General features: G+C 36.4%; 1 protein-coding gene across 11 annotated transcripts in view; it reads right to left on the minus strand.

Annotated features, from left to right (window-relative positions):
* The window catches only part of NBEA (neurobeachin), a 514,689-nt gene that overhangs the window by 43,933 nt on the left and 443,278 nt on the right, over positions 1-27,478 (minus strand). For all 11 annotated transcript variants that reach the window (XM_074815844.1, XM_074815841.1, XM_074815846.1 and 8 more), the window contains 2 exons: positions 16,758-16,910; positions 4,865-5,032 (listed from right to left, as the gene is read on the minus strand). In XM_074815844.1, the coding sequence (XP_074671945.1) occupies positions 4,865-5,032; positions 16,758-16,910 (321 nt within the window). The remainder of the gene's footprint in view (positions 1-4,864; positions 5,033-16,757; positions 16,911-27,478) is intronic.

Consider the following 27,478-nt stretch of genomic DNA (forward strand, 5'->3'; position numbering starts at 1 on the left):
AGGGTAACTGAAAAGCACTGCAAGTCTACCACATCATTATGACTTTTCAAATTATTTAAATATGCTAAATATCAAGTCACCACCAAAGAAATAAATATTGCATAGGCCATATGCTCTGTTAGCTGCCAGCAAAACTGTCCTACTAGGATTAGTTTACGGGCGCAGCAACTGCCTGTCAAACACTCACAATTTTAATCATTTTTCAATTTGCTGTGAGTTGCAAGTATGCTCAGGTATTTTGACAGGTGGCTGCTCGGAACAAATATCTGAGCCCAATAGCTTCACACCGTCTGGCTTTCCTACACACTTGCAATTCCTTTTGGATTGGGGGGATGCAAGCATTTGGTGAAGATGCAGCAGTCACAGGAAAGTCTGTACTGCACTGCTAAGCTGTATTTGCAACTCACACAGAACACAAGTATGACACAAAGTTAGTCTAAAGTCTAGTGCAAACCAATAGCTGTGTAATATAATGTTCCACTTGATTTTTCAAAACATTTCTAATCACAAACAAGCTGAAGGTCTAAAAAAAAAGTAAATAGAGATCTGGCTATGATTTTAAACAAATAAACAGAAAACATGAAATAGTACTTTTCTGCACACTAGATGTGCTTTCAGTACTACATGTGCACTAACTGCCCACTTAATTAGTTTGTATTTAATCTACAAGATAGTACTGAAAATAATTTTAGCTCTTCTGTTGCATTTTCTAATGACCAGTATAACTGTGCTGTTCCCTTTCAGCCACAACATTTTGTGTCATACAGGAACAAGTTCCTAACTTGAAAAAAACCCAACTCTGTGGATTTTTGAGTGTCCAGATTCCAGGTGTTTGGGAAAAATGAGGCTCCTAAAATCTATAGACACTTGGGGAGAAACCAAGGGAGGATCTATATTTTCCTAAAGAAGTGAACCAATAACATCAAAGCACCATAAATAAACCACACTTCCGATATTGTTCTTTAGCATTCTCAGCATCAACCCCCTGAAGTCAGCAAAATCTGTCCAGTGGAAAGGATTTGGATTATGATGTAAACTAACAGTAAAGACAATTCCAAATAACATCTAATGTCCAATATAACTACTGTTTACATATTAAAAAGAGATACAGGCTTTGTACCAGGGATGTTCTGTCATGTTTCTCCACAGGAGAAGACTGTCATGGTAAAGTTCATTATCAATTACTGCTTTACAAGTACAAGATGAGTTAAGCTGTCATAATTTTCTCAGCCAGAGATCCTGTGCTGTCAAAGAATGTCAATTTTTAATCTGACAAAAGGAAGAAAATTATCTGTTATTCTGACCTCTAATTTCTTGACATTTTAATGCTGTAATTGCTGTGGTTAGTGCTGCAACCATGATTTCACCTGTCAAGTAAGAATGAATCAATACCCTTAAGCTATTCTTCAAGTTTTAGCTTTCACCTCACTGCTTTTACTTTAAAAAAGGAAAAATCTACAAATAGAATACAAAAGGTTGCAATAAAAAAAACTAACAGAAGAATAATTTGGGGCTTGAAAAATGTTTGTTACACATTTTTTTCTTATTATTACAAAATGAAAATGACTTTGCCATGTGCAGAATAGGAGAGACCATTAGAACTGATAGAACTGGAGAATTTCCTAATTTCTAATCATAAAATATCTAAAACAAAATTTAATTTTATACGTTCTGTGGAGCATTTAAGTCAGCACTTTCATGTTGCCCTCATCACTACCTGAAAGAAATTATAGTGATCAAGTATTTTTTGTGGTATCAGAAAATTACAAAGTTGCTTGAAATATCAAAATCAGTATGTTTAAATGAAACAAGTATACTTTACTCATCCAGCGCAGATCTTAAGTTGCCGAAGAGTTATTACAGGGGCAGACATATGTGATTTCGTAGACTTTAGTAAACTAAAATTTAATGCTATCCCAGCATTCTGGTTTCACCCACTGTGAATTTGCAAAATAGAAAAGTCGGATGGAGAGTCTTCTACTAAATAGGTCCAAACAGAACAAAAGCACAGGTTGTCCATTTTCCCAGTGTTAAACAGTAGAGAGTTCTTAGAGGGCTCCCCCATGCATGTGAGAAAGATTGCAAGGAATGGCAGGGATGAGTTATCCCATCATTGAATATATTTTTGCTCCAGCTAGAAGGCTACTGAAGTGACTCCTTTACCATTCTTCACAGAAAACCAAGAACAACATATTCCTCTGTGGTTAAGTGAGGTGCTCAAGCAAATGGTGAAAGTGAAAGGGCCAAGGTATAGCACGAACAGGTCATGGGGATCTGCCTTTACAAACGATGTCTTTCAATCAGCTCAGACCTAAATGGCAGTTTTTTTTAATTTGGAGCCTTATTTCACCAGACAGGTTCTGCTGGGACTCAGCTCAATATGAAATTAGTTACAGCCACAGTTTGAGGAGGCCACTGCCGTGTTTGAGCCCATTGGTCTGATAATGGTCACTGCCAATAAGGTTGTATTATTGGCCTATTTTACAGTCATTTATGGAGAACATTCACCGTCTTCTGTGTGACAGAACAAAAATGTTTCAGTTTATTTAGAAACTAATAGTGAGAGATGCATTTTCCTGGATAACTGCAAAGCTCAATTAATTTTAAATTGCAGTGTTTCTAAGTTAAGATGCCAGACACCACCACCTGCTGCTGTGGAACATACTAAACAATAGTTATCAGTATTTTTAAAGGTGCTAGTGTTCCCATCCTTATATTTCTGTATTTATAAGTGGTCTTCAGAGGCTTTTAAAAGATCTTTTTGATTTTAATTTATTTTCTGGAATATCTAGTAAAAGCCAGAATAAAGTAAAAAAAACCAACAACACAACAACAAAACAATGTATATAGAACATATATACTTGTAACAGAAACATGACATCCAAATACCTGATCTACTAGATCATCAAGATGTCAGATGCTTTATTACTGGCCAGAGAAGGTCTGCTAGTTTAATAAATAGAGCTCAGGGAAACAGAATAAGGCTCTAAATCTGTCTATATTTACACATGTATTGTAATTTCTAATTAAAAATTAATAAAAAATATTTTTAACCTTTTTATAACAAACCACAAATGACCAATGTCTGAGATCTCTTGGAGGAGAAAGCATTCTATTTTTAAATGCATGCATATAACTTTATGTGTCTATATATAACAAAAATTAGGAGGATTCGTTTTTCTAAACATTTTGCCTTCTCATTGCTAACAATGACATTTATTTACTCATCTAATTTGTGGCAATGAAGATAAAATTGTGCTTTTAGAAGTTTACACAGCATAAATAGCCTAAGAGGTTTATATGTTATTGACTGACAGGACATAGGTTAGATGTACGAGTGAACAAAAACATCTCCATGAATTTCTTGAAATTTCTGATGACAAGTTATGCATGTAAGTAGAGCCACAGGAGAGCTGAGGAGTCTCATCATGTCATAAGATGTTAAATAAGGTGCACAGACAGACAGATAGACCTCAATCCTACAAGCTGCCCTGTGGGAGTAGACCCTTAAAGTCAAGACATAGGAGTCTGCCCATGCAAATCAGGACCTTAAACCATGCAAATCCCTTGTATTCATGGTGCTTGACACCTGTTTTACACTTTAAAAAGCATTGCTCCTTCATATCTCCAGTTTTGTACTTTACTGACTCTTCCCAAACTCAAAGTTTTAAACCCAGAAAACCATTATGTAGATGTTAACATTAAAAATTTGAGGCAGTGCAATCAAAGGAATTCTGCCCATTCTTAAAACTAAGCAAATACTAACTGTTTACTAAATACAAGCTTTGCAGTGCATGGTGTGAAAATCCAGCTCTAGGAAGCTAGAGGTCCCAATGTTTTTTCAGTTCTGCTCCTCAAAAAGCACCAAATGTAACAAGATGCAACAACACACTTCTAAAAAATATGCCAAAACCCAATATATAGCTGAATACGAACGCTTTCTAGAATCTCTTTCAGAAATCTGTAGATTTCTAACTTCAAGATTGGAAAACAAACAAACAAACAAAAACTCAGCGCCTGGCAATGTATAAATTATTACTGTTTTGCATACAGCAGATGGCAGCTATCTGGGGGAATGGAAGATTGTGTGTACAGCTTCATCACAGCGGTACTCATCTAGCAGCTGTTGCTTCTTTACACTTTTCACCAAATTTCAATTGTTTTAGCCAACAAATAGATGATATTAGAAAATGATCATTCAAATTAATATTCTAACTAAAGACAAATACAGACACTGGAAGGAAACATTTATCAGGATAGCTAGCACATTTTTTTAAAAAATTTACTGATGAATTTAAAACATTCACTTGTATATATGTGCATGTATAATATTTCACACATACGTATATACAAACATAAATACTTGTATGAACAAATACCATTTTTTATTTTGGTAAGAGTTTGATTATACTTTACATGATTATGTGCAAAAGTAATCTGAATATTTGCTACTGTCACTCTAGAAAATATATTCTTTTTCAGATGCATATTTTCATCAACATTATCTGACTGAAAAGGTTACATTTTTTCCCTATGACTATGATGCAGTTTTTTCTTTCAGCTTTTCAGTTCTACTAAGTGAACTTAATAAAAGTAAATCAGAAAAAGTAGCAGAATATATATTACATTATAATTTCCCACATCATAACTGATCATTCATCTATGAGTAACTTCAAGCAAACAAAATACTTTGGGACATCTGTTTCATTGCTAGTTTATTAATCGTTGCTTCTGAAGTCACCTAGGGCCCAAGTTCTGAATCAAGTCACACACAACAATTTTCTCCAGCAATGAAAGATGGAAAAAATACCATTTCTTGTGAGATGACAGCACTTTTTAGAACGAAATGGCAGTAAACACCTACCTCCCTGAGGACAGGATCAGTGATACTGTCCAGGTTCACAGAGCCTTCATATGTTAGGTAGTGGAAAACATTGAGTGCACGCACTGCTTCTGGTCCTCGTTGCTTGTAGCCAAATATAAGGTCAATCCACTGATGAAGTTGACATGATACAAACTCGCTTTCCAGGGCCTGCAAGTGAAATTCAGAGATAGGAAGTAAATTCCATCTTGCAATTTCATGCTTAAATTATGTCCTACCTTTTCTTATTAACTGAGGAAACATAATGGGTATCATTACACTTCCTGTTCAGGCTTATTTGAAATATTTTAAATCCTTCAAATATTAAAAAACAGAACTAATTATATTGAGAGACACACTAAAAAGATATTCCTCTTTCCTTCAGCTTTATATCATGCTAATTTTCTTCTCAGCTACTGGGTTTCTCCCAGCTGCAAGGGTTTTAACTATTAATTTTTGGGCTTGTCAAATAAGTTAGGTAATTTGTCAAGAAGAACTCATGAAAATGAGAAAACAATTTCAAAAACCCAATCTTCTAACTTATTTTCCAACTAGTTCTAATTAGTCTTAAATCTAAAATGGAAACTTGAGGATTAAAAAGCTGTATTGGCAAAATAAGGTTCTGAACTCTATGTGTAAATTGTGACTGATTTCTCAAAGGAGAGAAGTATTTTTCACACTCATTTTTGACATTAGGTTGGTTCACCAGAGAAAACACAGGCTGTGACTAGCCAGTTTAAAAATGGGTTCAAGGTTTGCTATTCCTTTGCTCAGCATATGGAAAGAGATTAATTCTAGAGGGAGGAAATGATAGTATCACCCTTGAGCTTGATCCAACCAATGTGCCTTTATCAGACATGATTGGCATCCTCAGTAGATATCATTGCCTGAAATGAAGCTTTCAAAAGCTGAAGACATTACACAGTTTCTCCTTACCCCTCTACCAGACTACCTGTCTTAGTTTCCCATAAGCCTGTACCTGGACACACAAATCATTCTCCTATAAAGACTCATCACGTATTTAAGATGGCATCCTGGCCCACTCATTCCTTCTTTCCTAATGTTACCTTTGAAGAAGAACTGTGATAAACAGGAACTGGTATTAAAATAAAGATTCATGGTTCATTGACCAAATTTTTATACATGTCCTTGCCCAAACTCCATCACAGTCTTCATTTTGTACAGTGTCATGCTCCTAGTTCCCTTTGATCATAACAAGTGCAGTTCATTTCCCAGATCTGGAAACTAACTTCCGATTAGAAAAAAAAAAAAAAAAAAAGTTACAGAATCACAGAATGGCGGAGCTTGGAAGGGGCCTCTGTAATTAACAGGTTCAACCTCTCTGCTCAAGCAGAGCCACCAAAAGCAGGCTGCCCAGGACTGTACCCAGACAGCTTTTGAATATCTCCAAGGTTGGAGATTCCACAACTTCTCTGGGCAACCTGTGCCAGTGCTTGGTCACCCTCATAGTAAAGAAGTGTTTCCTCATGTCCAGAGGGAACCTCCCATGTTTCAGTTTGTGCCCATTGCCTCATGTCCTGTCACTGGGCACCACTGAAAAGAGCCTGGCTCACTCTGAAAAAAAATACCAGCCTTAATACTATTTATTATGTTAACATCTGTGTCAAGCTTACTACTACTCACTGCATACAGGCAGAGCTGGCAGCAACACTCTATATTACAATATCTAATACTTCTAATTCTCAAAGATTGTTGCTTTTCTGTTTTCTTCCCCTGAGAAATCCTAATTCCTCCATTGTTTCTAGCACTACACTTTCCAGAATAAACACTTTCCAGCTAGGACAGAGTTTCATGCCTGCCCCAGGAAAGTTCAAATTTTACAGGGGGATAAATTTTGGAAAAAATGTATTTTTATTTTATTCAGCCACATTGTGAGACTGCTTCAGAAATAGTCATCGGACATGGTAGTACTGTGCCATGCACTGCCCACCGGCAGCAGCCCCCTGCCCACCACCCCACACACAGGAATAGCCACAGACAGGGCAAGACACATGGGTCTGTCTCCCTGAGTAATCATGCCATCGTTCCTCAGACATTATCCCTGTAATGCCCCATGTGGAAGAGGAAATCTCTGTGCTTTGGTAGAAAAATGGATCCTTTCACCATAATGGTGACTGTTATTTCTGAGGAAAATAGATGAGAAGGCTCATGCTTAATAGCTGACATGTAGCTCAGTTTTCAAGGGCTTAAGTTCAGCATACCATAAGAAGCTATAAAGAAATGTTGCAGAGAACCGTATAAAAATTTGTTGTTTCCTTTTCAAAATCAGAGGCCTTCATATGCAAATTGTGACTAATATTATCTAAATAACATTAAAGCCACTTAAACATACCATTTTGTTTCAAAGCATGTCTCCCAATAAATAATTAAGAAATGCAGGTCCTTAATTATATTGTGTGTGCAACATGATATACTCAGCAACTACAACATCCTGTATAATTTTTTTCATAGGACTTTTACCTCATTTAGCATTCAGAATGTTAGCATGCAAGGATAAATTAAGTATGCCACAGCAACCATAAATAAAGCATTTCCTAACTTTTAAATACTCAATTTTTAATGTTCCTTTGTATGTAATAAAACTTAAAATAGAATTTAAAGCCTGTTGTCTTTCCAGCATCCACTCTGACCAACTTACAGCAAGCAGCCTAACTGTTCTCTTCCTCCTCCAAACTCTGCATATTTATAACTTTCTTTTGCATTGGCATCCATTATTTATTTATTAAAAAGTAATGAAAAAAAATGTTAGACATTTGCTTTGGTCAAAAATAGCACTGTTATTTCTAGAATATGGAGAGCATTTCAGGAAAATGGCAAAACTTCTGACTATTTAAAGGTGGGACAATAAATTTCAAAAAATAAATGCTTGGGCCAAATGAGCATATTTCACCCATTATCTCCTCCAACATCCTCTCCCTGGTGTTAGAATCATAGAACCATAGAATAGTTTGGGTTGGAAGTGACTAAAGGTCATCTAGCCCAATGCCCCTGCAGTGAGCAGGGACATCTTCAACTAGGTCAGGTTGTTCAGAGCCCCATCCAACCTGACCTTGAATGTTTCCAGGGATGGGGCATCTACAACCTCTCTGGGCAACCTGTTCTAGTGTTTCACCACCCTCATCATAAAAAGTTTCTTCCTTATATCAAGTCTAAATCTATCCCCTGTTAGTTTAAAACCATTACCCCTTGTCCTATTGCAACAGGCTGTGCTAAAATATTTGTCCCCATCTTTCTTATAGGCCCCTTTAAATACTGAAAGGCCACAATAAGGTCTCCTTGGAGCCTTCTCTTTTCCAGGCTAAACAACCCCAACTCTCTCAGCCTTTCTTCATAGGAGAGCTGTTCCATCCCTCTGATCATTTTTGTGGGCCTCCTCTGGACTCACTCCAATAGGTTCAGGTCTTTTCTGTACTGAGGGCTCCAGAGCTGAATACAGTTCTCCAGGTGGGGTCTCACGAGAGCAGAATAGTGGGGGAGAATCAATTCTCTCAACCTGCTGGCCATGCTTCTTTTGATGTAGCCCAGGATACAGTTTGTCTTCTGGGTTGCAAGTGCACATTGCTGGCTCATGTCCAGCTTTTCATCCACTAGCACCAAGTCTTTCTTGGCAGGGCTACTCTCAATCCCTTTATCCACCAGCCTCTATTGATAGGAGGATTGCCCTGGCCCGGGTGCAGGACCTTGCACTTGGCCTTGTTGAACTTCATGAGGTTCACAAAGGCCCACTTCTTGAGCTTGTCCAGGTCCCTTCAGATGGCATCCCATCCCTCAGGCATATCAACTGCACCACTCAGCTTGGTGTCATCTGCAAACTTGCTGGGGGTGCACTTAATCTCTCTGTCTATGTCATTGGTGAAGATATTAAACAGTACTGGTCCCAGTACGGACCCCTGAGGGACACCACTTGTCACCAATCTCCACCTGGACATTGAGCTGTTGACCACTACCCTCTGGATGTGACCATCCAACCAATTCCTTATCCACTGAACAGTCCATCCAGTAAATCCATATTTGTCCAATTTAGAGAGAAGGATGTTGTGGGGACTGTGTCAAAGGCCTTACAGAAGTCCAGAGAGACAACATCTGTAGCTCTTCCCTTGTCCACTGAGGTAGTCACTCCATCATAGAAGGCCACTAGGTTGGTCAGGCAGGACTTGCCCTTGGTGAAGCCATGTTGGCTGTCTCAAATCACCTGTCGTCCACGTGTCTTAGCATAGCTTCTAGGAGGATCTGTTCCATGATCCTCCCAGGCACAGAGGTGAGGCTGACAGATTAGTAGTTCCTGGGGTCCTCCTTTAAAAATGGGTGCAATGTTTCCCTTTTTCCAATCACCAGGGACTTCACCTGACTCCTGTAACTTTTCAAATATCATGGAGAGTGGCTTGGCAACCACATCAGTCAATTTCCTTAGGACTCTGGGATGCATCTTGTCAGGTCCCATAGATTTACATATATTCATGTTCCTCAGGTGGTCACAAAGCTGATCTTCTTACAGTGGGAGAGACTTTGCTTCCCTAGTCCCTGCCTTGTGGTCCATCTACTCAACAGGTGTGGAGGTGTGAGAAGAGAGGTTGCCAGTGAAGACTGAGGCAAAAAAGTTGCTGAATACCTCAGCCTTCTTGTCCATTGTTACCAGTTTGTCAGTCATGTTCATCAGGGGGGTACACCTTCTTTGACCTTCCAAGTTAGGAGAGTTAGAAGAGTTGAATGCCTATGTTATGTTTCCCTGAGGCAGTTTCTACTTGCATGATCAGCCCTTACTCAGCAGTAACACCAGAGAAGGCGTTACTGACCCTGGCAGGTTTGGAGAACTTCTATTTCACATGGATGAATGGTTCTTTAATAACTTATTAAATAAATGATTTACTTTTTAATTGCGGCATGCCATGTCTTCATCTCCAATTCTTTAAGCAGATCTATTGTACTATTTTTATAGGTCTAATGGTTCTTTAAAGAACCTTGGGGTCGGTCCTTAGGCGCTTGGGGAAGAACCTTAGTTTCTTGGGGAAACTTTGCGGAAATTTGTAAGGAGTGAATTTAATTATTTTGAAATATAAATTTCAGAATTCCACACAGAATTGGAAGTCAGAAGAACTGCTGTCAGGGAGGCTGTGAGGGTGCTGGTGGTAGCAAGGAGACTAACAGCACTGTGCCTGCCAGGCACTGTGTGGTGGAAGATCAGTGTGGTGGGGGATTTGGGGCAGAGACAGGAGTGGAAGGTGGAGAGAGGAGCCAGAGTTGTGAAGGACCGTGGCTCTGCATGGGTCTTAGCACCACACAGCCTCCAGCTGTGGGCTGTGATGGGTGCTTGCGATGTTCACGTCTTCCCCATCGGGGTGTCCTGTGGGGTATGGCACTGGGCACGAACAATAGGTAGGGTGCACTGAAGAATGGGCCACCAAAAGGCTACAAAGTCCTAACTGGCTCTCGGTGGGGACAAGGCTCCTGATCTGTGCCTTATAACCTCGATTTGTTTTAGTCAGGAGAAAGCTGCTGATGTCAGGTCTGACCTGGTTTGCTGGTGTTTCTTCCAAGTACTTCTGCAACGCTACTCATGCGATACTTGCAGAATTCTCTCCCTAATTTGCTCTAATGCACAGGCTGCTCCCCCTCTATGTAAGTGCCTCCTGAAAATTTATGAGCTGTTCACTGTCAACGGTACATCGTTTGGTTCCTCAAGAATATGCAGTGCTCAGTAGGGAATAGGGTGAGGGAATTTGCTGTGTGAAAAATAATTTGTAGGTACAGTAGGAACATCATACAGAAAAATATAACAATAATATCCTTAAAATAGGCTGGTGATTGCCCTAAAGAACATCATTTTTCAAGAACATTTTGGCTTTAAAGCATTTTGGAGGCTTTAATTTTGTGAGCATATTTTCAATATGAAATATAAGGAAACATTTTTTTTAGAAAAGCAATAATAAGTAGTACTTATATAATATTTATGTTTTTTAAACATTCTTACTGATAAACAGAAATGAGCTAATATGCAGCTTGTTTTCTATTATAACTAAAATGTACAGAAAACAGAGTTTTATTCAGGCACTCTCAAACTGAACTTGTTTGAACCACTGTTATTAGGGATTAATTTTCAAATAACAGTATTCCAGTCAGTATTTTTTCATGGGTTTTGTTTTGAGGAAGGGGTCTCTTGTTTCTGTTTACAGTGGAGTGACTTACATATTTTGAAGTAAAAGTACTGTGTTTTTTGTGTGTTTGCACACATGTTCCACAGGCTGAAAAGCTGACCTGTAGCTATCATAAAATATAAATAGGCATTAGTAAGTATAAGTTTATGTATATACTAAGTAAAGTTAATATAAGCCAAGTTACTGCTTAATGGGATCAATCACTATAGCTCTTTTCAGACCTTTGTGGAGTATGAATGCTGTACATCTTCTGCTCATCCTACTTTGATGTTAACATTATTTTTTACAAAGATTCCAGTAGGAGGCATTGGGTTTTATTTTAATGCACACTATGTGCAGTGTAAAGTATCAGGAGCTCTGGATTTGTAAAATATGCTATTCCAACCTCTTTCTAACACAATGTTTTGTGTTATCCAGGTATTTTGTGTCACCAGACAAGAGGAAAGCTCTAATGCTGTCCCTCATCTGGACCACAGCTGCACCTGCCCCTCCTGTTTCTGCAGTTCCTGCCTTGTTTCCCGCCCCTCCATAGCTATATGCTGTTTGCCTCTCCAAGAATTCCTACCACAATATCTTGCTACTAACTTCAGTATATTTAAAAATGTTTCTTCAAACTGCTCTGAGACACTTTTGTTTTGCAAATCTGCTCAATAACAGACCATTGGCTGTCTCAGCCTGAGCTGGGTTTTTCTTCTCTCCCCTTTAGATCTGTGCCCCTCTGCAGCCATTGAATACACAGATTCTCTCCACCTAATATCTGTTTCATTTACCATTTCTTGTACTGACTATCAGAGCAAAGTCTTTGACTCTTGTAATAAAGTAAACAGGCAATACTGATATCTGAAATTAGTTATATTCATTTAAACAAAGTAATTATTTTTAACAAAAGTGACACAGAAGTGCATTCTACAGATTTGGGTTATTCAGGGATGTCTGCACAGAAACTGATCCTTTATGTGAGTGTCTTCAAGATGTAAATGAGATTCTTCAGCAATAGAGAAGGTTTAAAAAAAATCACTACCATTTCCAAATTAGGTTGAAATCTCTGTTAGCTGAATGAGTTTTAATTGCATTGAGAACAAACCTTGGCAATACACAAAATAAAATCAAAGCTACTACTGAGGAAGTAATATCAAATCTTATCTACTGTTTATCTGCTAAAAAAGGAATGTCAACTGCTTCTCAATGGTGAGGAGAAAAGATAAATGATAAATCTTCCATATCCTCATAGCACAGAGATTTCATAATAGACATTTCTAATGACTATTCAAGAAGCTTTTTAATTATGAAATACTATGCATGCTTCTGAATAGCCAGGGAACTGTACAAAAATGTAATTGGCAGCAGAAGAGTGCAAATAAATCATTCAAAGACAGAAAGAAAATTCAATCTTAGTAAGTTATGTAATAGGAACAAAATATGTATAACAAAAACAGGACACAGTTTAGTCTCTCAAAAATATGATTTATAGTGAATGCATTTTACTCAACACTGTAATTTGTAATTTAATATGTGCATAAGCCATAATGAAAATATCATCATAATTAACTTTGAATTACACAATCTTGCATCTTTTGTTTCAAAACTAAAGAATGCTTATTATAAAAGCTCTGCTTCAGTGTTTCACAGTGGTGTTCCCTGCCTTGATTTAACATGCTTGACTTACTGACTGAATCTGTTCTATTTCTGGCTCTCAGGACCGCTCTAAGTCTGTGGGGACTGAGAGGCTGAGTAGGACTACAGATGCACATCTGTGGAACATTTTATGCGTGGGGTTTTTTTTTCCTGGTAAACTGGGAGATTATGATTGATGAGCCCTGCATTAGGGTAATGTTATCAGGGACACTTTCTGCCTCTGTCCTTTGTGCCATTGCCGAGGTCAGACCATAATCATGTTAGCATTGAACATAGTGCTTTATTAATGTTTCATGAGTAACTCCGTAGTAATCAGTCTAGCTTTGTTTGGATAAATAAAACTGCTACAACAATCCCTGATGTATACACTGAGTGCTTTAGAAGCTACTGTAATAAGTCTTAAAAGTAACTTGACTGAATATCTTTTCTGGTCTTTATAGTAAGTCTAATTTTCATAAGTTTAAAGGAATCTCTTTTGATGGAAAACCATTTTCATTTCCATTCCTGTGTTTAGCTTAAGTGTAAAACACCCAGCTGAACAAGCAACTAAAACAACACTAAAACCCTGCCTGCCATTTATTAATTTGTACAGAATTTTAGTAAAGTTTGTTAACCAATTGGTTAAATTACGCTGATTTGTGTCACTGTGCCTCTGTGATGTTTTCTAGGCTGTTCTCTACTTGCTTTGGTAAATCTCAGGATGAAATGCTGAACGTCTTGTTGCTATTTAAAGAAAATGCTCACATTCATATATGTGCAAGTTGGCTATATATAAGGATTTTTATTTACTCCCACATTAAATTACACATTATATATGCCTGCAGCAAGCAAAAACAAGATCCCACTGTATGTTACACAGTATCACACAGGATCCTTTCCACTGAAATGAAATGACTACTGCTGATTTCATTAGACAAGGGATCAGGACAACATTTACTTGAAATATTCCTCAATTTTCTGTGGCTTTCCTGCAAACGTGTTCTCTACTTGCTTTGCTAAATTGCTGTAGAAATTCCAGGCTTGCACAAGCTTGCTGTGTTTTACACGTCAGCACCACACCCAGGCTGTTTTTTTTCTCAAGATAGATTCTTGTATAACAGCCAAAGCTTGGCCTGGGGATGACCTAACTGAATAATACATCTGCTGGCCAGTTCAAAACATGGAATCAGACATGAGGTAGAGAATGTCAAACTTTCCAATCCTTTTATATCTGTTCCTTACTTTGAACAGTCTAGTTCTAGTGACCAAAACGAGAGAGTACTGGCAGTTCACTGTATGTGCTAATAAAACCCTATGTGAGGAAGTTTTTCTGAAAAATTATTACACTTTGAAAACGTAATTCCATTACTTCTTACTACACATACTATCTGCATTTTTGTGAAAGAGATTATCCTTCTTTAGCTACTTGTTAATTTATTATAAGCTTTATAAAAAACTATGCATATATCATGCTCTTTAAACATCCCAGTTATTCATTTTGTTACTATCTTCTGAACTCCATCCAAATGTGAATACTTCTAGTCTCCCAGAAGTGAATTCAGTATTCCAGGTGCAGTCTCAAAAGGACTATACACAGATACAACTGTTTACATCCTCTGTGATGCAATGATTCTCCATAGATGGCATCAAAATACACTTATTTTTGGTGAATATAGAATTACAGAGTTTTATCTAATCTAATTGCTGCTCATTGTCACCCTTACCTCGCTACTGGTCTATTTTTGGTACTATTTTTGTTTCCAGACTTCTGCTTCCTATTGAATATCTTTAATTCTTTCCTCCCAAGGTGATTTCGAGTGTATTTTCTGCATCTAATTCAAATAAATCTATGCTTATTTCTCCTGGTTTCTACGCAATTCCCAACCTTATTATCATTTGTGAACTTCACCAGACTGTTCACTAGAAGATAGCATGTATCTGTGTAGAACTGAATTTTAGCTATTGATCATGCTCTTGCTAAAAGTAGATGCTGGGATGAATAAAGGCCATGCGTAAACTGCCTCCAGGCAAAACTGTATAATAACAGCATGATGCTGTATAGGAAGGGTATGATACATAAGTGAGATCATTTCTGATTTTAGAAATCTGAGAAGTACTCAATTAGTTGAAGCCTGTAATTCTAATAGTACTTGAACCTTAACATCAGTTTGTCTGTCTATTGGCAGTCTGAGCATACTTACACATGTATGGAATCAGTCATTAGTGCTGTTACAGGTTAATATTTAAAAGGTATTTCCAGCTTGTAACTATTGGTCTTTCTTGAAAGTACAGTCCTGAAGAGGCATAAATGCTACACTCTAAATTCATGCAAGCAGCTGTTTTCTTCAACAGCACAAAAGTTTTCTGTAGAGAGCTTCTATGCTATTTTCTAAAAAGAGAAATTGCATGAGAGAAATCAAATAAACTAAAACTAAAGCTTTTCTTCAAGTGATCTCTTATCACATAGTGCCTTTTATCCTGCTATTAATCATTCTATCTTTGTGGAAAGGAAAGATGGAGAAAACACAATTTAGGATACAAGAAGGAATATTCATTATAAAATTACCTGAAGGGAGTTATTAATATGCATCTCTCATTATATTCCCCAATAGGTGGCAGCTTGTTTATCCTTTTTCAGTAAGGTATCAGACTTCTGTTCTTACAGATGTCAAAACTAAACCTCTTGGTCAACTTTAGTGTGCTTACTCCTGCACCCAGTTTGGGTTTAGCCACAACCGCAGTCCAAAAAAGGGCTCTGTGCAGTGACACGGGCACTCTGGAGTAGCTGTGATTGTGCATCCCACACTTCAGAATGCTAATGGAGCTTTGAGGCCACCTCCTTCTTTGCTAGTAAAATTGCACTTGAATTTATTGCCACCAGCTGTGACAATTACTTGTTTTGAGAATGTTATAATGTATGCAGCTATAAGATAAATCAGCCAAGAAAAAGAAGGAAAATGTTGTTCAGCTTCTTCCTGCCAACAAAGGACCACTCCTTGGAACACTTTTCTCATGCTTTGTGTAGTTCATTTTGTATGTCTCAAGTGATAGCTTGCTATTACTTCCTTAGGAGACTGCTGTACATATGTCAAGCCATTTACTCTTCTAAATGGAGGACACTTCTCAATCATATACATCTAGGAGTAGGTTTGTTTCTATAATATTCTTCTATTCTTTCAAACTTCAAATGGCTATTTTTTCTATCATCTCCTGAAGAACAATTTTCTTTAAATAGACAGTTCTTGAAATTAAATTGCCAAACTGATTAGAAGAAAAGCAACACTGCTAGACTTATAATCCTACAACAAAAGCACTGTAGGGAGTAATGCACAAGCTGAACAGTTCTGCAACTGTATGGAAACACATGGCTTATTGAAAGTATAGTCCTGACTCTATAACCAAGACAAGCAATATGCATTTTAAGAAAGATCCATTTCCAGGACAATACCATAAATTGAACTATTGCTGGCCAAAACATCAGAATATACCTTGTTTTTCCTAAAAATTACTAGAAGCATTAACTAGGTATTAACTCTATCATTAATAAAATCATTATCTATCAAATTAAGGCAAAATATATACAACATAGATAAATGGGTTTTCATGCTTAAATTCTGCAGACTTGGTGTTTTACATCAGAGCAGTTCTTTTGCAAAATTTCTCGCAGTTGTTGGCTTATGTTCATATTTCTACACTTCCAGCTCATCCCTGATGTGTATCTTCATAGTGCATAGCTTCAGTCGAGTAAGAAATATAATATATCTTGCAGGATACCAGCATTTATAATAACCTTTTATTTTTTGATGTAGAAGGTGGTGAGGAGGAACAGACTTAAATTTTCCAGGCTATCCTGTATTGCCCAGCTCATGCCCATCTGATGCTTTCTCATGAGAGAGTAAATAACTGAATTTCATTTTCCATGATTTGGGCACATGGAAGGAAAATCCAGGGTAAAATAAAGGGTTCTGTCAAGCAAGACAGAATACAAATCCTCCTTCATTTTTTATTTTGTTTCTGTAAATCTAGTTACAAGGAGATGAAAACCAGCATTAGGTTAGCTTGTTAAAACACAGAACTTCTTACTTAGGCTGAACTAAAGTGCACCTTACCATCCTGTTGATACGGACGAAGTCTTCAGGCTTCTTGGCCCATGGGGGGAGATCAACATCGTTCACAACAACTTCATCTTCCCTGATTCCTAGATTATAGCCATTACTGTTGACAAACATCTCTGGTAGGTAGTAAAACTCTGGAATTAACTCCTAGCAAGGAGAAAACACACAATGAGATTTCACATTTATACAGAGATTCTAAATGGTGCTGCCAGAATCAGGCTCTGTTGTAGTACACATTAAAACATTCCTGGTTTTGTTTATGCTTCTGTGCACTTGTTTAAGAAATTTTATAGTATGTTTTCTTGTACTTACGGTCAAACATATTTTTCATAATGAAATATTCAGTCTTTGTTTTTCCCATATCTGGTTTTATGAATAGGATAACTTTGGACAGCAGTGCATATCAATAAAGGAGATCTCTTCAAAATAACCGGTACAAGAAAGTGTATACTAAGCCTTCAATACTATAAATATGTTGGATTTTGTAATCATTATTTAACTAAACTATTTAAAAGGGAAAAAAAAGTTGCTGATATACTGTCTTGATTTTACTTTCTCTATATTCTTTAATTGCATAAGAAAAGTTGGCAATTTGATAACCTATATAAGGAAAAAAAATTCAGGGTGAATTAATTTTTCTACTGTAAGAAAAATTCAAAAATACATGGATATAGAAATGTCAGTACAACAAATGTCCTTAAAACAGTAATACATGATATTTAAACTGTGAAAGATCAATAGCTGAGTAGCAAAGATCATCTGAAGTGTATTAATACATTATAGATAAGTTAGAGTGTGAAGTTTTTCCCAGTTTCCAGGATAGCTAAATAGAAAGGCATTTTGACATAAATATCGCCATTTGTTGCTATCATTTTAGCAATAAGTATTGAACTGCAATAACAAAAAAGCTTTAAAGCCCGCTATCTCTTTTCTAATATCCAGATATGGATTAAATTCACAAAATTACATTGTTAAAAGCATTATGGCATTCAGTTGTGTAACATGATCAAAACTGATGACACAGCACCTGAAACTTGAGTCTCTTTGTGGTCCTTTCAAAGGCTGCAGACATGAGAAGCATAAAAAAAATCACTGCAGACACAAACTTATCTAATTAAATCTGATCTGCAACTCCATAGAGAGTAGAGCAGTTAAAGCATAGATGGTCCTTCCAAATTTATTAATTTAAATTTTAAAAAAAACAAGAATATTTATGTTACAATTTTAAGTATGTTCAGAGAGGCAATTTACTTGCTTCTTTACATCATTTTTAACATACTATAAACAGTCTGAATTCAGATTAGACTACAATGCAATGCCAATTAATATCTAACCAGTGCAAAACACTAATCAAGTGAGACATGCCTGAGCTTGAATAGCTCATTATGAAATGAGCTGTAATTAAAAAAAAAAAAAATACATGCAGTAAATAATAAAATAGTTGCTAGAGCAAAGTCAAACTAAAAGCAATCCTGAATATCCTATAAGGTTAAAAGAAAAAAAAAAAATTTACTGACAATCCTAAATTTCATCATATACCTCTAATTTACTCAGAGTATTTCTAACTCTCACGTTCCCGAGGTGTTCTCTAATGAAGCCCGAAGAAGAATGAATGATCCTCACAGTTGGAGAAAACTAGACACTAATCTTTCTAGAGCTCAACAAACTACTACTAACTTGGGACTAAAAACTGGCCAAAACCCAACATGTGCTACCATAGAAATCACTGACAAACTAAAAGCATTGCCTTAAAGAAAAGAAACAGTCATAAGGACCTCAGAATGATGAAATATTAATGTCAAAATTGAATTAAACGTCAATATTCAAACGAAACAGAACTTATTAAAGGAAAAAAGTAAGCAAAGTTTATTTCTATTTTGTATAAAAGCCTTGAAACGCATACCACTGCTTTTAATTATCACCATTTTTTATGCAACATGGTGGTGTACTAACCTGCAATGTCAAATAGCAAGCAAGTTCTTGATCCCATCAAAGATACGTTATCTCTTAAATTTCCTTTTTCAGTTTTAAATGACCTAGGATCTAATTGTGAACTTTTACATCTAACGTATCTGAAAGATTTGTGCTACCTAGAGACACATGTAGCGTTAACTGAATTCTACTAACGTTCTGACTTCAGGGGTATCTTGAAACAAAGGGATTTAAGTAATTAAATATTTTTAATGGTATTTCCATTTAGTAATTTTATCTTTGTTGCTATTTGCTTTCAGTGTAATTTAATGTTCCCTTGTCTGGTATAACAGAAAACATAAATAGAAAGCATGCGATTAACTTTCTTCATAAGATTTATTGTGTTGTATGTGTTTAGTTTGACCTGTCTTATTCCTGTGCTCTGGAAACTAACCACTGCCAGACTTCTAAATCCTCTTCAAATAACACTCTCTCTAGAACCTTAATCATTTCAGTTACACTTCTTCTGGTATTTTTTTTTTTTTTTTTTTGTCAAAGTAATGAAACTAAACACAGTATTTCAAAAAAATTTAATAAATCCACTTATTATAGTCTCAAAAGTTTCTTCGATGTTATTTTTAGCACAATTTTGTTTGCTTTTTTGAGTACTATTTAGCATGAATTGAACCTTTTCTTGAGATACAAACAATGTTGCATGTGACCTTTCCCAGATACTGACATATTTCCCATACTTTGCATTAACCATTCCGTTTTCTTTGGTAGCTTTTGATATTCCCCTTGTAATTTTGGGGTCTCCACTATTAATTAGACTAAGAAACCACTCAGATAAATCCATCCCCTTCTCATTTCTAGAGAATGAATGAAAATATACTAAAACATAGATCCACTATGAAAACTTGTGACACGCTGTAGGTACGAACTTGCTAACATTTGGAAAAATCTTCAAAATGTGTAGCTACTTAGAAGCATGGAAAACACAATCTAGAGAAGTGTGATAGAAAGGGTTTTTTTTATGTGTTCACTGTTTATTCCACTGTGAAAAAATAAAGAAGCTGTCTCTTCTACCTCATGCCAATGGCAGGTGCTGGGTGAGGATGGAAAGGTGAATACTTCGTTCCCCAGGGCCCCTAAGCGTGCTTCACTTGGAGAAGTACAGCTGGGAGAAGCAGAGAGAGAAGGGACTAACAAGGACAGAGCACACAGCAAGGACAGAGCCTGGGAGCTGGGAAAAGGAAGGAGCAGACAGGAATGAACCTCAGCAGAGACAGCAAGATGACAACTGGGGCCCAGTGAGAATTGCTTTAACCAAGAAGTCACTGAAAATTGCAAGAATGAACACAAGAATGAAGGAAAGGATAACACTAGCAAGGGCTAGAGTTATTTTCAAAACCTATTTACATTTTTCTCAGACAGAGTTTGGGTTTTCTTTGTTTCGTAAGTGGGCTTGTACCAGTTCATATTCTAATAAAGATTATAGCTAGAGAGAGACAGCTCTCTTGGTGCTTTTACTGTTAAGGACAAGGAACAGATACATCAAATATCTGTTTCCAGGGTCACATTTGGAGAGATGACCTTGCCCATTCCTCTGCTCCAGAAGAGGTTCAGCTATACCATCTTTCCTGACAGATATCTGTCTACCCTGTTGCCCCAGAATTGGAGTGACAGGAACTCCACAATCCTTCCATCAACTGACTTCAGTATTCTTCATCTGAGGAAGTTTTACCTAATGCCTGGCCTCAATTTTTCTTTACACAATCTAAGTCCATTTTCCCTTGTCCTAGCTATCAATCCATCCCAGATACAGAGAACAAATTACTGTTTTCTCTTTGCATAGTTTATTACATGTTTGGAAAGCATTATCCTACCAGCTTTACACCCTTTCAGCTCCTAAAAATCTGAGTGAAGGACAATGATTTTGCCTTCTGTATTGCTACATTGTTTAAGTTTTAGTTACAGATATGTAAAATATTATTTTAACCTCCCCAAATTAGCTAGTAGAATTATTCCTAAAAAGTGCATAACTTAATTTACTCCTATATATACTTTGGCCTTGTTATATTTTATCACATGTTCATCACACAGAAGCCAAAATAAATGTTTTTATCAACCTCTGTGGTCTTTAGATCAGAGATTAAGATTGCATGCTTTTCTGACAGGATCTGCTATTTCTCATTCATTTTTATGCACAGTGTAATTTGCCATACAACATAGCTTCTTGCAAATCACCAGCTTCATACTTTAGAAGGGTCATTGTTAAATTCCTCTGGAAGACAGGAACAAGGAGACTCAGAAATTAGCAAGGGAAAAATGTATCTCAGGGATGGTATTTACACCAGGGGATGGGACACAGAGGACCTTCTGTCTCCCAATTTGCTTTCCACTTGACAGACAGAATAGCTGATAAGGGGATCCTTAAAACTCCTATTGCACTTTCAGTGGCACTAGAGGTAAAAGGTCAAAGCAAAGCCAGGTCTATGCAAAGGAATGCTTGTTTGAAGCTACCATGATTTTGAGAAGTTTATGTTTCAAGCTAAAAATGTTCATGAAAGACAAATCTCAAAATATTTTCTTCCTACACTAGAAACATTGACTCAGCCAGTGTAAAGCAAGACATGAAGGAAAATATCAAAAATAGGAACATTAAAAAGCTGCCCCAGAAGTTGCATCAGTTTGCAGGCATAAAATGAGGGAGTGCAAAGAAAAGACACAGAAGATCAATATTTTTAAAAAGCCTGGTATTTTTAAAATATTCAGAGACCAATTAAGCATTTTAGATGCATATTGTTATTGTATGCCATTCAGCTGATATATAACTTTGCATTAATTGATACAATTCCGTAAATTTTATTGGTTTCTTTGCTCTTGCCAAAACATATCAAAGGTTCTAAATAAATCTTTCTGACTACATAACCTGTCATGGGTAATTTCTTACCACAATAAATATCTAGAGTTCAAAGAGTTAATAAAAATAGGGATTCTAGTGATCTAAACCTATTTGCAGTAATTTCTGTCTAGTTGTCCCTGACATTTCACAAGCTGGTAACCTCCTCTGCTCCCCTTTCATTCACACTTCTAATAAGATAGGTTAGCTTTCTATCATTTAATAGTCAGCTACCTTTCAAACTGCCCGAGAAGCTTGGCTCTTCTCAGACGAAGAACGATGCAGTAAAGCTACTGAGGGGTGTAAAAAAAAGTAAAATGAGTATTATAACAGACATTTCTTGTCTGTAAATGTGATCTCTAGTTTATTTTAATAGCTATACTAAAACCCCAAGGTATAGTTAACAGTATTATATGCCTTGTGTCTTTATATAAGAAAACATCCCCAAATGCATTTTCTAATTTACAAGCCTGTGACAAATCCAAGCTGCTGAGAAATTAAACTTTAAAAATATGTCTTGGGGTGATAGAGGACCACTATTAACACTATCATAATTGTACACCACTTGCATCAAATCTGACGTTTCTATTTAATATGTTTTGCTAAGGGTATACCATTTTATGGCCTCCCAATGAAATCAAATCCAACCCAGACGTTTTCACTTTTCTAATATATTTCACTTCAAGGTTTTAAAGCTGCCATTTCTTTTTCTTTCTTTCTTTTCCTCCCAAAAGGTTGATCCCCTGGCATCCATTAATTCCACAAGAGCCTAGTACTGGGTCAATGAGTCAGTCATGAGTACCTCCATTAACTGTGTTAATTCACACTAAGGCACCTTAATGACATTTTGTCAGAGCTACCTTTCTAACTTCTAAACACACTATTCAAAAAGTAATATAACAAGTTTGAGAGGCATTAGGAAAGATTAGTGCCTGAACAGGAGGTTCTGGGGAAGTCAGTGTTACCAGAGACTGGAGCAGGGGGGAGGTGAAAAGGAAAAAATGTGAAAGCTGACTGGCCAAGTTATGGTCATTTCCGGGTGACTTGCTTCCTCAAAGGTCACTCCATGAACGTTCATTCTTCCTCCAGCTTGTACTGATTATCTCAGTAGAAGGTCAATGTTGAGAAAGGGAGACACAATAAAGTAAACTCTGTTATGCAGGTTCTCACTTGTGTGTTACCACCCTAACATAGCACATACCATATTAATTCTGCTTCAGCCACTCTAGGTGAACAGGTTTCTTTGAAAATGAACCAAACCAGCTCCAACAAAAGGAACAAAATTGTCTATGTAGATAATCATATATTAAGCAATGATGTACCATACACTACATTTTTCAAAGGTAGTGTACCTTTTTCCACAATTCAAGATGTAGTAATTATAGCTTGTTTTTCAGACTGATCAAACTACTGCCACAGCCCTATTTTCATTCGCTCAGTGTGAAACAATTTAGTTCCAGAGGAGACTACACACACACAAAGGGAGAGAGGGAAGGAAGGAAGGAGAGGAAAGGGAGAAAGGGGGAACAGAGAGAGCGACAGCCAGAGAAGACACATGCATGTGAAAAAAGGAGACTGACCCACAGAACTGCAGCTTCCTAAAGAGATATAAGTTCTTTTGCAAATATCAGGTATTTGTTTTTTAAATTTTAACGCAGATTTTCTTAAAAGTGGTTTGTATGTTTCTTTTAAAACTACGTTGAGACTGCAAAAGAACACTGTTGTGGGAAGTGTCTGCATTGCTTAAAAATCTGAATTTACTAGTTAAAATTGACCTACTTCAGAAGTGACTTAAGCACTTAAGAATAAAGCACCTCATAGTCTTCTTTCTTAAACAATAACTGATGAAAGAAATCATAATACAGATTTTACTTTCCTAAAAAAATTAATTTTGAAAGTATTTTTTTAATTAGACCTTGCTAATAAAGAATTTAGGCAATTCATATGATTATTTAATACAGTACTTGAAAGCAAAAATTGTGGCCGTCTTACAATAGACACCATTGAAGAATGTCAGATTAATTCATTATACACACTGTGTTTAAATTATTTTATAACCTGTGCCACAGTAATTAATGAGATTAGTGAGATCAGAGATTAAATGTATTTAAAGCAGCTCAGATGAATTTCAACTATATGATAAGGAATACATGAATAATGAACACTTGCTATTCTTAACAGTTTTCAAAGTTTGCTACTTTGACGGATAGTCCATATTCCACGCACCTAATATTTACTATAAAGATTCAAAAATCTTTAGACTGGGAAAACAATTCACAGCATGTATATTGTGTGGGAATCCACACTGCCAAAGACCCCCATTTATAACTGTGTGTGCAGCCAGAAGAAGCTACACAAATATGCAGAACACTTTGACAGTGAACATGCTTTAAGGTTTTGTACTCACACAAGCTCTATACATCTTCTCTTTTGCACACTATCTACTTTCTCACAGGACTGCTAGATAAATATTACAAGATGCCAGACAGCTGAACGTGGATTTTTGGATGTTTCACACTCTCAGAGGTGAAGGTCTTTTGTTGTGCAAGACAGTGGTTGCAGTTCTTAGGACAGTGGGCAAAATGAGTAGAGATTTTGAGGGGGTTTCTTGGTGATTCCCCAAACCTCACTGCTTTTCCAGTTCCTGAAAACTTGATTAAAATGCTTAAAAAGCCTGTAAGGCATTCCAAGCAGTAGCACAACTGATCTGAAAAAATGAGGTATTTGTAGTATTAATAATAGTTCAGTTTCCCATCCTTTTGCAGAATGAACTCCAAGGCCTCAGGGAAAAGTTGGGCCTGTTGTCATGACATTGAGAAATGCAGTTCATTAAGATCTTAAGCAACAAACAACAGCAACAATTAGCTGCTATACTCATTCTTGATTTATCACTAAGAAACACAGACTCTACAAATGGAAAGGGCCTAAAGGGTCAGCTAGCACATCCTCTTGCCAATTCATGATTGTCCCTGATGCTTTTTCAGTGCTTTGCCAGTCTATGTTTCTAAGAAGCTTCAGAATTAAGGGGTTTAGTACTTCCCCTTGTGAGGATATTCAAATTCAGAATACTCAATTTCACTTTAACTTTTCATACTCTGTTAGCTAAGTAAGTGTTTTTCAACTCTGATCCCTTTCCTCTGAGGTCTACCTCTTCGTTCCCTGACAAACAATTCTTCTCCCTTTCATATGTTTGCATATTTCATAGCATTTATGTTACCATGTCTTCACGTTTAGACATTAATTCCCCACACATACACTCATTTTTCTTCCTGTATCCAACTCCTTAAACACATTTGCTGCTCTTCTTATGGCTCCCTCCAGTTTGGGTATATCCTTCCACTAGCTAGTTCCCAGCAAAGAAAGCACTAAGAATTTGTTTTATCCAGTATACATACTAAAAAAACAGAACAATGAAAAAACAAAAAACTTGTGCTCTCCAAGAACATGAGAGCTCTGAAACGAATGACTAATCAGACTGTTTCATGTGGAATTTAGATGCCATGAGATATTCTAGCTGTTATAATGCTAAGGATATAGCTTCGGTCTCACTACAAGCTTTCTGCCATCCTGCTGATCTTCAAGTTTCCCTGTTCAACTGAACATAAAACAGCAATGCATTGACATATATTGCTTAGACTACTGAAGTGTACTTCAGTAGACTTATTCCAGTAGTGGTTTTGTATTAATATATAACAAATTAATTTGATGATGCAATACATTGAATGCTGGTGTTAAATACATTAAAAAAACTCCTCTCATTTCTACCTTTTTTTTACTTTTTTATTTAGATAGCTTATGAACTTTTTCTATTTGCTTTAGCATCCCTTAAAGATTCAGCTTTGAATCTGCTTTTGTTTATCTATTTTTATCTTAAGATGAATCAACTCATAATAAATCAATTCAAGGTTAATTTCTAAACCCACCTTCCCTGTATCTTCATTAATTAACAAAACTGTATTTTAAACAGCATCTTTAATCCCTAAAGTATCCCTGAACAGACAGGTCAGGGATTATCTGGAGAAAACATTTATTGGCTAACATACCTCATCTGTGCCTCCCATATTAGATTTTCTGTAATGACTTAGCTTCAAGTAGTATTTCTCTTTCTAATGGCATAACAGAAATGTATATATATCTAAATCTGACTCTGGGTCTCTACAGCAGACTCCCAAATGTATTCTAGAATACATTATTTTACAATCTTTTCCCCAGTGCAACTCTGACCCTTAATTGTTACTATTTTATCCAAGTTATCCCCAACTCCCTTTTATACTTTCAGTGACATTAAAGTACATAACTAACCCACATCTTCACCTTTTGCCTTCCTTTTCTGAAGGTATCTGGTTTTGAACATCTTTTTCATACTTTTTTTATTTTAATAACTTGACATTTTAAAATACAAATACATTTTTGTAATGCAACTCTTATCCCTCCGTAATTCCTGCATCCTTGCAATAGCTGGGACCAGCAGTTTAAATTACCCCCACTTGGTTCACAAGACTCCTGGTATTTTCATACAAATATTTCAGCTCTTTTTTACTGATAATGCATTCGGTTGCTAGTTTAGGAACAATCCTTTCACTAATTATATACCCTATTTGAATACCATCCCTCAGTCTGTCCACAGATATTCCTTTATCTTTTGCAATGCCTTCATGTATATAACTGCCCTCCTCCTGAGTACTAAAGCCAGACAAGAAGATTACAGTCACTTCCAACTGTCTTCCCCTATTCCTCAGTTTAAGGCTCTTATCTCTTGTTTCAGCCCCACTCTTAGGAAGCCATTTTCCCAGATATTTTGGTGGAATTCCAGGAAAACCAGATTTCATTGAAAGGGAAAAATCAAAATGTCAGCACTCTGAATTTGAAGAAATGGCTGCTTTTCATATATAGTAGATATTAATTCAAATTCCTTCCATGTTCTGAAATTTCCTTTGTTTTTCTTACAAAGGTAACAGTGATAGTACTTAAAATATTACTGATTTCCAGGGGAGCACAAATAAACATGAAATGCGTTTTAAGAGTTTTAGGTTAATTTCTTTTCTTTAAAAAGCATTTTCTCCCATATGTTAAGATGGCCATACAATTTACAATTTGTTATTCTAACTAGTAACTGAATAATAACAACATAGTTTGTCCACATACACTTCTGAGACTGCTGGAATATTTATGCAAACAGGAGCTCTGGAATAAAAACAAAATGACAAATATACTTCTCTTTTTGTCAAGTTAAGTGAAAAATATAATGGTAATGTGACCTTGACTTTTGCATTTCCTAGTATGAGTGGCAGTATCAAAACAGAAGAGAGACATATTCACTTTAAAATTAAGTATAAAAAAAAGAACAATTAACGGTATACTGCAGCTTTTGCGTACTTCATTACTAGAAAATGAGAATCATGAAAGGACCATATTATTCAAAATATTATTAGATTTTGGGTTCTTTCTGATAAGGTCCTATGTATATGAACAATAACCCTTTGTATTTAACAATAGGTAAGGAATAACAACAGTAAAATCACCCTGCTCTCCGGCTGTTTCTGTATATCGTGTAGAAGTTGTTTTAATCTAATGTGTATTGTTGCATAATATCCCCAGGCACATTCAAGTAAAAGCTAGAGCTGTACAGAAAAGCCAACATTTTTAATGGGTCTTGTCATTAATGCTTTATTAATTGCCCCAGGCAATGCAAACCCAGAGCTAGGCAAGCTATAACAATATGACACTTTAAGGTCAAATCCAATTCCTGCTGTGTTTTATGGAGTGGGCCAAATATTGAGTTAACAGCAGGAAAGAACAATTTATTGGGCTTTTCTCCATCTCCTGATTATCTGATCTAAATTAGATCAGTTAGGTTTTTTTTTTCTCTAAAAACAAAACACCTTTTGTCCACTCAACTTCA

Source organism: Strix aluco, chromosome 2 (assembly GCF_031877795.1).
Source record: "Strix aluco isolate bStrAlu1 chromosome 2, bStrAlu1.hap1, whole genome shotgun sequence".
Lineage (NCBI taxonomy): Eukaryota > Metazoa > Chordata > Aves > Strigiformes > Strigidae > Strix > Strix aluco.